The sequence below is a fragment of the Pongo abelii genome, chromosome 3 (genome assembly GCF_028885655.2).
Source record: "Pongo abelii isolate AG06213 chromosome 3, NHGRI_mPonAbe1-v2.0_pri, whole genome shotgun sequence".
NCBI lineage: Eukaryota > Metazoa > Chordata > Mammalia > Primates > Hominidae > Pongo > Pongo abelii.
The window spans coordinates 169460243-169473964 of NC_071988.2; the positions used below are offsets into that span (position 1 = coordinate 169460243).

Consider the following 13722-nt stretch of genomic DNA (forward strand, 5'->3'; position numbering starts at 1 on the left):
CTGTAGATCTTTCATTTGGATGAGAGCAGATTAAATTTTTTCTTAAGCCAAACAGCTCCAAAATTTTTAACCCAAGGATTTGCTTATGAAATAATGGTACAACACTAATTGAATTGTCTCAGAAATGATGCCAGATTCAATCAAACAATAGTTGATTTCATTTGGAAAATAAGTTTATTTCTAGAAGGCAGTGGTTCTCAATCTTGGCTGCAAATTAAAATCACCTGGGGAGCTTTTTAAAAGCCCAACTGTTCAGGCCACACCCCAAACCATCTGGCATTAGGATCCCCAGATGTTTCCAATGTACAAAGTTGAGAATCACTATTAAGTGTTCTATCAAGTTTAGTGGCAATTGAATGCTACTATTAATACTAATAATTTTTAGCCTCATCCTCATTTGAAACAAAGGAAACTGTCATTTAAAAACCACTTTTCCTTGTATAAGGCGAAACAGGACACAGATACCTTCACCTCTCCCTGGGCATCCTTGAAAGCATCCAGCCTTTCTTCCCCATAAAAACTCAACAGTAACCCTACACCATTTCTAAGACTCCTTGTTATGCCTTTTGTTCCTATTTTTACATCAAACCAGAAGAAGCCTTAGATTCTCATGTCACCTCTTATCACCTGCCTCCTAATCCCCACACTGCTGAACCCATACCTCATAGTCGGCCCCCACTTTTATTTCTCACACTAACTGGTCCACTCCTGTCTTTTTTTTTTTTTTTTTTTTTTTTTTTTTTTTTTTTTTTAAATACAGGGTCTCACTCTCTTCCCCAGGCTGGAGTGCAGTGGTACGATCACAGCTCACTGCAACCTCCACTTCCTGGGCTCAAGTGATCTTCCCACCTCAGCCTCCCAAGTAGCTAGGACTACAGGTGCCCACCACCACACTTGGCTAATATTTGTATTTTTTGTAGAGATGGGTTTTTGCCATGTTGCCCAGGTTGGTCTCGAACTCCTGGACTCAAGCAATCTGCCCTCCTTGGCCTCCCAAAGTGCTAGGATTATAGGCATGAGCCACCATGCCCAGCCCTCCTGTCATCTTTGCCAGTTCCTTCTATATAACCAACCAAACCAAGCTCATAACTTTATGAGTTCTCTAGAGTTCAGTTCCCAGCCCTCTTTATCTACATGCCCCGAAGCTATTTCATCCAGTCTTATGGCCTTAAATACCAGCTACATGCTGCTAACTGCCTAATTTAAATCTTCAGCCCAGAGCTTTCTCTGATTTCTTACCCAGTTGCTCAGTGACCACAGCTACACACAAAGCCTGATCCTATCTTCCCCATTATCAGTATGGAAACTATTCTTCCAGGTGCTTTCACCTAAAAAAAAAAAGGAGTTCTCTTTCATAGCCCACATCCAACTTACCGAAAATTCTACCTTTATTTATTTTTAGAGACAGGGTCAGTCCTGTTGCCCAGACTGCAGTGCAGTGGCACAACCTTGGCTCACAGCAGCCTCAACCTCTTGGGCTCAAGCAGCCCTCCCACCCCAGCCTCCCGAGTAGCTGGGACTAGAGGGGCACACCACCATGCCTAGCTAATTTTTGTAGAGAGACAGTCTCACTTTGTTGCCCAGGCTGGTCTTGAACTCCTGGGCCCAAGCAATCCTCCCACTTTGGCCTCCCAAAGTGCTGGGAATTCAGGCATGAGCCACCGCACCAGCCCTACCTTTAAAATATATCGAGGATCTCACCATTTTGCACCACTTTCACTGCTACCACTCCAGTCAAAGCCACTGTCACCTCTCACCTGGATTACTACAATAATTTCATGCCTTTGCCTGGTCTCACCAGTGTTTTATTCCTAACACAGCAACCATAGCAATCCCTTCAAAACAAGTCACATCATGTCAAGCCTCTGTTCAATACCCTCCAGTTGTTTCCTACCCCTTTCAGAGCAAAAGCCAAAGTCCTTACAAATGGCCAGAAGGTCAACGTCTGGCCCCTAATACTCTGACTGCATCTCTCATCACTCTCCCTCTTGGCTGCTTCTTGCTGTTTTTGATACTCCAATCATGATCTGCCGCTAGCTATTTACACTTGCTGATCCTTTGTGTGATTTGCTTCCTTATTTCTTTCAGGCCTCTGTTTATCACTTACCCATGAGTCCTTTCCTTAGGTGTAACCTATATAAAATAGTATATCCCATACTCCACACTCCCTTAACCTGCTTTATGTCCACAGCACTTCTCACCATCTATCATAGCAGTCTTTTTACTCGTTTATTGTCTCTTCCAATGTAAATGCTAAATCCACGAGTGCAGGAACTTCTTTATTTCATAGCCCTATTCCCCAAATCTAAATGTACACGTAGTAGACATTCAGTAAACATTTGTTACTCTATCACCCAGCCTAGAGTGCAGTGTCGTGATTTCAGCTCACCGCAACCTCCACCTCCCAGGCTCAAGCAGTTCTCCTACCTCAGCCTCCCAAGTAGCTGGGACTACAGGTATGCACCACCACAACCAGATAATTTTTGTATTTTTTGTAGAGATGGGGTTTCCCCATGTTGCCCAGGCTCGTCTCGAACTTGTGAGCTCGAGCAATCCGCCCCACCTTTGCCTCTCAAAGTGCCAGGACTACAGGTGTGAGCCACCATGCCCAGCCCATTTCTAAGTCTTGACTCCTTATTTCCTAAACAGAGGCTAACCCCCTTTTCCTTGAGCTCTGTTTTCCTAGGCTCCTCCATTCCTGCTCTCTGCAGTCTGATTTCCTAGAATCTGAGCATTAGCTGCTGATACTTATCAGCTGCCAGCCTGAGGTCTCAATGTAAGGGTTCAAGTTTAGAACATAGATCTTTTTTGGACAAAGACCACTCTTTTTCATAAGATCAAAACCTAGGACGCTTCTTCCATTTATGACAGTGATTCGAAGGAGTATCTAAAAACTTTTTTTTTTGAGATGCAGTCTCGCTCTGTCATCCAGACTGGAGTGCAGTGGCATGATCTCGGCTCACTGCAACTCCTGCCTCCTGAGTGCAAGCGATTCTCCCACCTCAGTCTCCAGAGTAGCTGGGATTGCAGGCACGCACCACCACACCTGGCTAATTTTTTTGTATTTTTAGTAGAGGTGGGATTTCACGATGTTGGCCAGGCTGGTCTTGAACGCCTGACCTCAAGTGATCCACCCGCCTGGGCCTCCCAAAGTGCTGGGATTACAGGCATGAGCCACCACACCTGGCCAAATATCTATAAACTTTTATCAGCAGTCATGACAAAATTCCTTGGTTATTGTAACCTCTAGGTTGATTTTTACCTATAATAAGTTCCTTTGTTCTAGGAACTTATTATAGGTAAAAATCTAAGTGCTCTTAGTCACTGTGATTAATCCAGCTAAACTTTAGTCACTGTGTTTAGCTAGATTAAACAGTGACTAAAGAGAGAGCGAAGGGAGACTGTTCAACAGCATCCTGGTTGAACTTCTCCTCTAGACACTTACCTGAAACTGGTTAATAAAAGGTGCTATATTTAATCCAAGAGTACGTTCTGTTCCTTGAACAGCATTCTCCTCTAGGAGTGTCTGTGATTCCACAAGCAACCCAAACATCAGCACATACTGAGGAAAGATCTTGCCTCCAGATTGTAGTAAACACCTAAGGAAAAAAGTACATATTTTAAAAAGCTTTTGGGGCAGGGCCACAGTGGCTCACGCCTGTCATCCTAGCACTTTGGGAGGCCAAGGTGGGTGGATCACTTAAGCCCAAGAGTTCAGGACCAGCAACATGGCGAAACCTCATCTCTACAAAAAATACAAAAATTAGCCAACTAGATCTACAGGTGGCATGCACCTGTAGTCCCAGCTACTTGGGAGGCTGAGGCAGGAGGACTGCTTGAATCCAAGAGGTAGCAGTTGCAGTGAGCCAACATCCCGCCACTGCACTATAGCCTGGGTGACAGAGTGAGACTTTGTCTCAAAAAAACATAAAACCAAAAAAAAAAAAACCCCTTTGTAATCCCCTACATTGTATAAACATCAGTAACTAAGAATCATGATAAATCAGTAAAGAGCTACAGATTACATAGAGTCTAATGGACTTTCTGTTAATTCATGGCTGGTATTTCAGAATAGTAAACCACTAGAAATAATTTCCCAAGTCGAAGTAACTACTGATCAGTGAAAGAGAAAAATGACAGGTTAGCTATTTAAATGGACATATGTCTTTAGATTCAGGAAAGAGTCATCAATGGATGCTAAAACTAGTAGGTCAAAGTTTGATTAGGAAAATATCCTTTTACAGTCTCAAAGTTATCACACTCACAAATGACTTAATCACAAAGGGGGAAATAGTAACTTACTGAATGGAGAAATGTGTAGATACAACTTAAACCATGTGATTGTATTAACATCAAAAACAATGGCACAGGCTGGGCACGGTGGCTGATGCCTATAATCCCAACACTTTGGGAGGCCAAGGTGAGAGGATTGCTTGAGCCCAGGACTTCAACCCCTGCCTGGGCAACATAGCAAGACCCCATCTCTACAAATAAATAAACTAGCCAGGTGTGGTGGTGCACACCTGTAGTCCCAGCTACTCAAGAGGCTGAGGTGGGAGGATCACTTGAGCCCAGGAGGTCCACACTGCAGTGAGCAGTGACTGCACCACTAAAGAGACATGAAAACTAAATGGAATATATGATCCTGGATTGGATTCCAGACCAGGAACAAAAAAGCTGCAAAGGACATTATTGTGACAACTGGTGAAATCTGGATAAGATTTACAGCTTAGATAACAGTATTGTGTCCCTGTAAATTTCCTGATTTTAATAATTGTACAGTGATTATATCAGTGAATGTCCTATGCATTCCAAGGTATTAGGAGTAAAGACACATTGTATCTATGGTTCAGGGAAAGAGCCTGAAATGTTTTTTCCTGAACAATTTAGCAGATGTGGCAAAATAGTAATAGTGAGTCTGAGTGTAAGGTATATGGTAAGTTCTTTGTATTATTCTTTAACTTCTCCAAAGGCTTAAAAATTGTTTCAAACTAAAAGGTTAAACACTCCAAATGCAAAATTAAAAAAAAAAAAAAAGTCCAAATACTCTAATACTGGAGGAGAGAGAGTCAAGGGTTAACAAAATCCTTTCTCTTCCTACAGTTGACCTTGGGTTTACCTTCTCTTTCCCTGAAAATCTTATAAGAATAGAATGTCAGCTGTGTTTATCAGGAACACTGCTTATGGTTAAAAAAAAAAAAAAAAAAAAAGAATGCCTCTTAATAGGTAGACTATATCTGGATGGAGAGAACTACGAACAAAGGATAAATGCCTGATGGGAACCCATACCACATGTGGGCTTCCCTGAGAGTGTAACCAGGTGTTCATATTGCTAGGCCGTGGAAGCTGTGCCCATGGGAGAAGAGTTGCTATATGAAGCTAAGGGCTCTTAAGTCAAGGCAGCTTCCACACCTACCTATGTAATCTTGTTTCCTCACACCTGAGCTATGTGCTATGTGGGAAGGGAGAGAAGGGTGGGTGGGCCACCTACTGACATCCAGTGAAATAGAGGTAGAGGATACTTTAAACCAAGTAATTATTTTCATTTGCCACATATACAAATGTCAAATCTACATTTTTACTGAATATTCCAAGCTTGTTCCTACTTGAATTTCTAGAACAGGATACTAGGCAGGTGAACTTTATATTATCATATATACATTTCACAGTATGTTTTTACTCCTAAGTTAAATAGAGTAAGAATCCACTTATAAAAATACAGAACTAAACATTTCACCAACACATTTGTTCATATCTTAAAAAGTAATTCATATACATTTCCGAAATTATATACTATGTAGTCTCCCTAAATAGATCATTAAAACCTAGACAAGCTAAGCTATAAAACACCCCATTCCTCAAAACTACTTTGGCACTACTGCTCTTGAATTAGATTTAAATTAATTCTCTGGTCTCTTATTAAACTGATTATCTCAATTTTATAACCACTTAAAGATATCCAAAGCAAGGACAATTAAATTATAATGACAAGACATGGCAACTAAATGCAATGTAAGACTCTTGATTAGAACTAGACTGGGAAGAAAAGCAATGAAGAATATTACTGGGGTAATGGAAAATTTTAATATGCACTATATATTAATAATAGTGTTTTATCAATGTGAAATATCCTGAGTGATAATTTTATTGTGATATGTAGGGGAAAACATTTGTTCTTAGGAAACACATGCTAAATACTAAAGAAAAGATGAAGTTTATGATGCCAGCAATCAACTATCAAATGGTTCAGTAAACTAAACAATAATCTAGTGTTCTCTGTTATTATTCTTGCAATTTTTCCTAAGTTTGAAAATTTTCAAAATAATACATTTGAGGAAAAGTTAATAAGGAAACAGTCTGCTCTTGTAACAGCTCACTCTCTCCTGAAGACAAGCTAACAGGAAGCCATATCCCCAGCCGTGATGTGAGGAGCACAGATTCAACAAGGAAAGTTACAGATGACTCCTAAGTGTAATGGCGCCAGACTGATAAAGTCATGATCCTGAACCAGAATAATCTCTCTTCACCCACTAAATATAACGACATGATCCTTCTGAGTTGTAATAAATCCTATATTCATAAATTAGCCTAAAAATGGACTCCACCCTGACCCCAGTGCTTTACTCATTGTTGCTATTCCTTTCCTATCAACTTTTTGTCATATTAGGTAGTCTGGTAGAAATTCAGTCTCCACAGTTAGTGAAATTTCACACCTCTTAATAAAATTGCACAGCTCTTAACCAAATTCCAATCTATGCCTTTACCAAGCTGGCTAAAATTTTATGTCTTCCCAAATCACTGGAAAAATCTTTTTTCCTCAAAAGGATCAAGTTTAATCCTGAAAACTCATGTTATTATCTGAACAATTGAAGTTATCTGCTAACTGTGATCCATTTAAGTGAAAATCAGATCTAATTTTCTTCAAGATCACAAAGGTCTCTGAAAGGAGAGACTAGCCACAGAACTTTATGTTGCTTGACTAACAACCCTCCACTCCCCAAATAGCCACAAGAGGTATCATTCTATGAAATTAGCAAGCTAAAAAAGCACACAGGTTAATAAAAGCTAACCTTATAGCTATGTAATCTATGGGAGAAAGAGAGTTGGAGAACGATAACCATGTGAGTCACTTAGGTAGTCTTAGGAACCGTTTCTATTTATAAAACATAGGTTGAGCCCAGGAAGTCAAGGCTGCAGTGAGCCATGATCATGCCACTGCACTCCAGCCTGGGTGACAGAGTAAGAGCCTGTCTAAAAAAATAAAAATAAAACTTCTGACACAAAGTGGTGGTGGGCGGGTGGGGGAGGGGTGCAGGGAAGAGGTTCCCACCCCAAAAAAATTCTCAGACACCTTTTGAGTGTACTACAATTCAAATCAATTCTGACACTACCTGGAGTTAGCATCAGGTGCTGTAAGAGCTCAGTCCCACATGAATGCCCCCAGTTCTGATGCCAATTGTAGGTCCTGGACTTTCAGTACTTTTGGCCATCTATAAATCTGAAACCACCTTTGCAAAAATTATGGCAGTGAAAGAAATCTAACATAGCTCACTCCATTTTGCTTCTAACCTCACAAACTGACTGACCCAGGCATAGGGTAAGCTGACTATGGGAGGAATTTTAGTTTATAGTTTAACTTTAAAGCAAGAATGATAATAGTCCCTTCCTGAAATGAACCCCCTCCTTGTTCAGGGACCAAAACAGCCACTGTAGAACTAAGGAAAGGCCACAAGGTTAGGGTTATGGGAGGAGCCTGAATTCTGCTAAAATGTAGGCACAGTTAAATGATTCTCAGTCATTGTACCCTAGCTTGCTTTTCTATAATGCCCTACTGCTCAGGAATCATGGAGCCAGAGGTCACAAGATGTGTAACTGCCCCAATTGCTCCTATAGATAACATCAGTATTGTAAAACCTAAGATTGGTCTTTGAGACATTTTTCAGACTCAACTGCTTCTATGACTCCCACCCAGAAAGTTGACTCAGCGCAGGAAGACCGTTTTTTGACATCCCTGTGATTTCATCCCCAACCAATCAGCAGTATCCATTCCCTAGCCCCCACTCCACCAAATTATCCTTTAAAGCTAGCCTCTGAGTTCTCAGGGAGGTGGATTTGAAAAACATCTCCCATTCTTCCACTTGGCTGCCTTGTGATAATTACACTCTTTTCTTTTATTTTTGAGACGGAGTCTCACTCTGTTGCCCAGGCTGGAGTGCAGTGGTACAATCTCAGCTCACTGCAACCTCTGCCTCCCAAGTTCAGGCGATTCTTCTGCCTCAGCCCTCCTGAGCAGCTGGGATTACAGGCATACATCACCACTCCCAGCTAATTTTTGCATTTTTAGTAGAGACGGGGTTTCACCATGTTGGCCAGGCTGGTCCCAAACTCCTGACCTCAAGTGATCCACCCACCTCGGCCTCCCAAAGTGCTAGGATTACAGGCATGAGCCCACCTAAACTTTCCCTACTGCAACTCCTGCTGTTCTCACTGTATTGGCTTTTCTGGGCAGTGGGTAAGAAGAACCCATCAGGCTGTAACAAATCAAGGGTTCCCACAATGTCCTCTTTGAGTTCAATAATTTGCCAGAATGGCTCACAGAACTCAGAAAAACACTTTACTTATATTTACGGATTTATTACAAAGGATACAACTCAGGAATAGCCGAATATAAAGTATACATAGGGCAAATATGATATTGTGATTATAATAAGATACATATATATCTGGTCTTCATCTTGTTTCCTGCCCCAGAACTCCTAACACCCTTGGAACCTACAGAATGCTAAGAGTGTTTTCTGTATGCTAATGAGATAAATGATGACTAAGGGCCCCTACCTAGCCCTAGGTTGGGGGCTAAAAGACCATGGCAAGATTAGAGGATTGGGACTTTCCATCCAACCCACTAGCCTCCAGAGAGAGGAGACACACTGAAGGTTGAGTTGATCACTAATAGCCAATGATGTAATCAGTCATGGCTACATAACAAAGCTTCCATAAAAACCCAGAAAGACAAGGTTCAGAGAGCTTCTAGGTAGCTGAACACATGGAGGTTCCTAGAGGGTGCCCAGAGAGGGCATGGAAGCCCTGTGCCACTTCCCGCATGCTTACTCTATGCATCTCTTCATCTGGCTCTTCATCTGTACCCTTTGTAATATCCTTCATAATAAATGAAATGGGCAAACATAAGTAAAGTGTTTCCCTGAGTTCTGTGAACCGCTCTAGCAAAGTAATGGAACTCGAAGAGGTGGTCTCAGGAACTTCCAATTTACAGCCTGTAAGAAGTACAAGTGACATACTTGTAACTGGCATCTGAAGTAGGGGGCAGCCTGTGGAACTGAGCCCTCAACCTGTGGTATCTGACACTATCAACTAAGTGATAATCAGTTTAGTTCTCTGTTATCTGTGCTTACAATTTTTTTTCTCTGTTATTATCCTTGCAACTCAACTTCTGTATGTGAATGAGATGAATGGTGACTAAGGCTCCCTCCCTACCCTTAGGTTGGGGGCTAAAAGATAGTGTCAGATCTTAGCTATGTTCAGAGAAAATGACCACTGCCTTGAAACTCTGCTTATCTTTACTAACATTGAGTGTTTTGTTGTTACTTACATTACTGCAACTGCTAGGCTCCTCAGAAATCTTTTGCAAAGCTAAATGATACTTCAGAACCATCCATGCCTTCAGCAATGAAAAAAATAACATTGTAACTCAAAAGTCTAACAAACTACAACAGACTGGGTAATTTATAAAGAATAGAAACTTATTTGGCTGACTGTTCATGGCAGAGGGCAGAGAGAGAGAGAGAAGAGGGAGAGAGAGAGAGAAGAGGGAGAGAGAGAGAAAGGGAAAGAAGGCTGACCTCATCCTGTATAAAAAACTCACTCCCATGATAATGGCCTTAATTCACTCATGAGGGCAGAGCCCTCCTGACCTCATCCCCCCTTAAATATCACACCTCTCAACACTGTTGCACTGAGGATTAACTTTCCAACACATGAGCTTTGGAGGAGACACTCAAACCACAGCCATGGTTTTTTAAAAAAACAAAAAACGAAAGAGCTTACCAAACCTTCAAGCTTTCGTCTGTATTTTAAACTAGCATGAGTGAATAGAACTTAAGAATGAACATTTTTTTTTTTTTTTTTGAGATGGAGTTTCACTCTTGTTGCCCAGAGCTGGAGTGCAATGGCGCAATCTCAGCTAACAGCAACCTCTGCCTCCAGGGTTCAAGTGATTCTCCTGCCTCAGCCTCCCAAGTAGCTGGGATTACAGGCATGCGCCACCACGCTTGGCTACTTTTTTTTTATTTTTAGTAGAAACGGGGTTTCTCCATGTTGGTCAGGCTGGTCTCAAACTCCAGACCTCAGGTGATCCGCCTGCCTTGGCCTCCCAAAGTGCTGGCATTACAGGCATGAGCCACCGCATCCAGCAAGAATGAACATTTAAAAACAACTGCAGGCCAGGCACAGTGGCTCACACCTGTAATCCCAAAACTCTGGGAAGCCAAGGCAGGAGCCCAGTTACTACAATACATCACATTAACAGAATGAAGACCACACGATCATCTCAACGGACGCAGAAAAAGCACTTGACAAAAATCACACTTTCATCATAAAAGCATTCAACAAACTAGGAACAGAAGGGAACTACCTCAACATAATAAAAGCCATATATGAAAAGCCCACAACTATCATGTTAACATCACCACACTTAAAGACTGACAGCTTTTCTCCTAAGATCAGGTACAAGGGAAAGATACCCACTCTTTCCACTTCTGCTCAACACAGTACTGGAAGTCCTCACCAGAGAAATTAAACAAGAAAAAAATAATGTATCCAAATTGGAAAGGAAGAAGTATAATTATCTCTATTCATAGATGATATGTCATATATAGAAAACTCTAAAGAAAAACAACAACAAAAACCAGTTACAACTCACAAATGACTTCAGCAAAATTATGGGATACAAAATAAACATGCAAAAATCAGCTGCATTTGCATGTATTAGCAAAGGCTAAGCTAAATAGAAAATTAAGAAAAGAATCCATTTATAATAGCATCTAAAAAATAAAATACTTAGGAATAAACCTACCTAGGAATACTTGGGCAAAAGACTTATTTGTACACTGAAAACTACAAAACATTGCTTAAAAAAAATTTAAAGACACAGATGAATGGAAAGGCACACTGTGTTCATGGATTGGAGCACCTGCAATCCGTATCAAAACCCCAAGAGTGTTTTTTGTAGAAACAAAAAAATTTACCCTAAAATTTATATGGAATCTCAAAGAACTCTAAACCGCCAAGACAGTCTTGAAAAAGAACAAAGTTGGAGGCCTCACACTTCCTGACCTTAAACAAACTACAAAGCAACAGCAATCAAGACTGTGGTATGGTACTGGTATAAAGACAGACATACAGACCAATGGAATTAGAAACAAGAGCCCAGGGCGGGCACGGTGGCTCACGCCCGTAATCCCAGCACTTTGGGAGGCCAAGGCAGGCAGATCACAAGGTCAGGATATTGAGACCATCCTGGCTAACACGGTGAAACCCCGTCTCTATTAAAAATACAAAAAATTAGCCAGCTGTGATGGCATGCGCCTGTAGTCCCAGCTACTCGGGAGGCTGAGGCAGGAGAATCCCCTTGAACCTGGGAGGGGGAGCTTGCAGTAAGCCGAGATAGCGCCACTGCAGTCCGGCCTGGACGAAAGAGTGAGACTCCATCTCAAAAAAAAAAAGAAACAAGAGCCCATATAAATAACCCCACAAATTATGTTCAGAAAACATATCCGAAATATGTTTTCCAAAATATACAAAAACATGTATATTTTTGTATACACCATATACAAAAATTAACTCAAAATGGATTAAACAACTAAATATAAGACCTTAAACTATAAAACTTCTGAAAGACAATATAGGAGAAAAGCTTGAGGACATTGGATTCAGCAATGATTTCTTGGATATGATATCAAAAGCTGTTTTGCAACCAAAGCAAAAGTAGACAAATAGGACTAAATCAACCTTTAAAACTTTTGCACATCAAAGGAAATGATCAAAAGAGTGAAAAGGCAACCTATGAAGTGGGAAAAAAATATTTACAAATCATATATGAAATAAGGGGTTAGTATCCAGAATACAGAAAGAACTCCTACAACTCAATAACAAAATAACCCGGTTAAAAAATGGGCAAGACTTGAATAGATATTTCTCCAAAATATGTACAAATGGCCAAAAAGTGTATGAAAAGATGCTCGACATCACTAATCATTAGGAAATTCTGACACATACTACAACATGGATGAACCTTGAAGACATTATGCTAAGTGAAACAACCCAGTCAGAAAAGGAAAAATAAATACTGTATAATTTCACTTGTTTGAGGTCTCAAGAGTTAGTTAAACTCATAGAAACAGAAAGTAGATTGCTGGATGCCAGGACCCAGGGTGGGAGGGGAGTATGGGAAATTGTCATTTATTCAGTATAGAGCGTTTTACAATATGAAAGAGCTCTGGAGATAATTTACGTAACAAGGTGAATATACTTCACACTAATGAAGTGAAAAATGACTAAGTAAATTTTAGGAATATTTTATCATAATTTCAAAGCAATTTTTAATAAAATAAAATGTGGCTATAAAGTGATTATACTCAGTTTTTTGGCACATATAGAAGAATTTGCAAATTCATGTGTCACCATTCTCAACAGTCACACTGCAACTACAAAAACAAAAACAAAAGAAGATCCCCAAAATGGTCCATTATTCAAAACATGCTGAAATACATCTTTGGTACTAATTTAACCAATTTCTTTACTTTCTAATTTAATTAATTTAAAAAAAAACTGAACTTACCACATTTGAATAATGACATTATAAAAAGGCCTCCACAAAATTTCTGGCTATTTACCAAAAAATAATAAATAATAAATAAAACCACCTTTGCCACTGCTGTTTCTTCTAATCAATGTATTGTTATGAAGGCAATTTCAAAAACAAACTTTTTGATAAAAATCACTCAATTAGCCGAGATCGCGCCGCTGCACTCCAGCCTGGCGACAGGGCAAGACTCCATCTCAAACAAAAAAAAAAAAAAAAAAGTCACTCAATTATCAAAACTTACCTAATTGTACAATAGGATTTCATCAGTATGTATACTTTAAAACCTATGAACCTATAAGCAGTGGCACATGCCTATAACCCTAGCTACTCAGGAGGCTGAAGTGGAAAAATCACTTGAGCCCAGGAGTTCAAGACCAGCCTGGACAGCATAGTGAGAACCACCACAACCCCACCCTAACCCCGCCCCATCCCACCCGACCCCATTCTACCCTACCCCGTGTCTAAAAAAAAAACGAAAGAACAAAAAAAAAATATATAAACTAATACTGAACTCTCATTGGTAGTTTTGCTTTCCACAGTAGTGTGTGTTAGCAAGTTTGAAACAATGTTGTGTGGATTCTCCCTATGAGCAAATGAGTAAGTATATTCATGTTAGTGAGAGCCAGGCTTTTACTGCTGGAGAAAGAATATAAATATGAAAAAAGGGAACACTATAATGTACCATGTGATAGTGGATTAGAACTGAAGGTATCAGTATTCACTCATGATTTTACATAGATAAATGGATAAATTAAAAATACATGTATGTGTATGATTGTGCACGTATATATGGATCCATGCGTGTGTACATGCACACAAAAACACACACATCCTCTTCCTAG

At 40.2% G+C, this 13722-nt stretch overlaps 1 protein-coding gene across 4 annotated transcripts in view; it reads right to left on the reverse strand.

The window, feature by feature from the left end:
* PRMT9 (protein arginine methyltransferase 9) overlaps window positions 1-13722 on the reverse strand; it is a 46061-nt gene that overhangs the window by 1045 nt on the left and 31294 nt on the right. For 3 of the 4 annotated variants that reach the window (XM_024246132.3, XM_054554565.2, XM_054554567.2), the window contains one exon: window positions 3446-3599. In XM_024246132.3, the coding sequence (XP_024101900.2) occupies window positions 3446-3599 (154 nt within the window). Of the gene's footprint in view, window positions 1-3445; window positions 3600-10106; window positions 13074-13722 lie in introns of those variants that run through there. The other variant, XM_054554566.2, reaches the window with a different exon arrangement.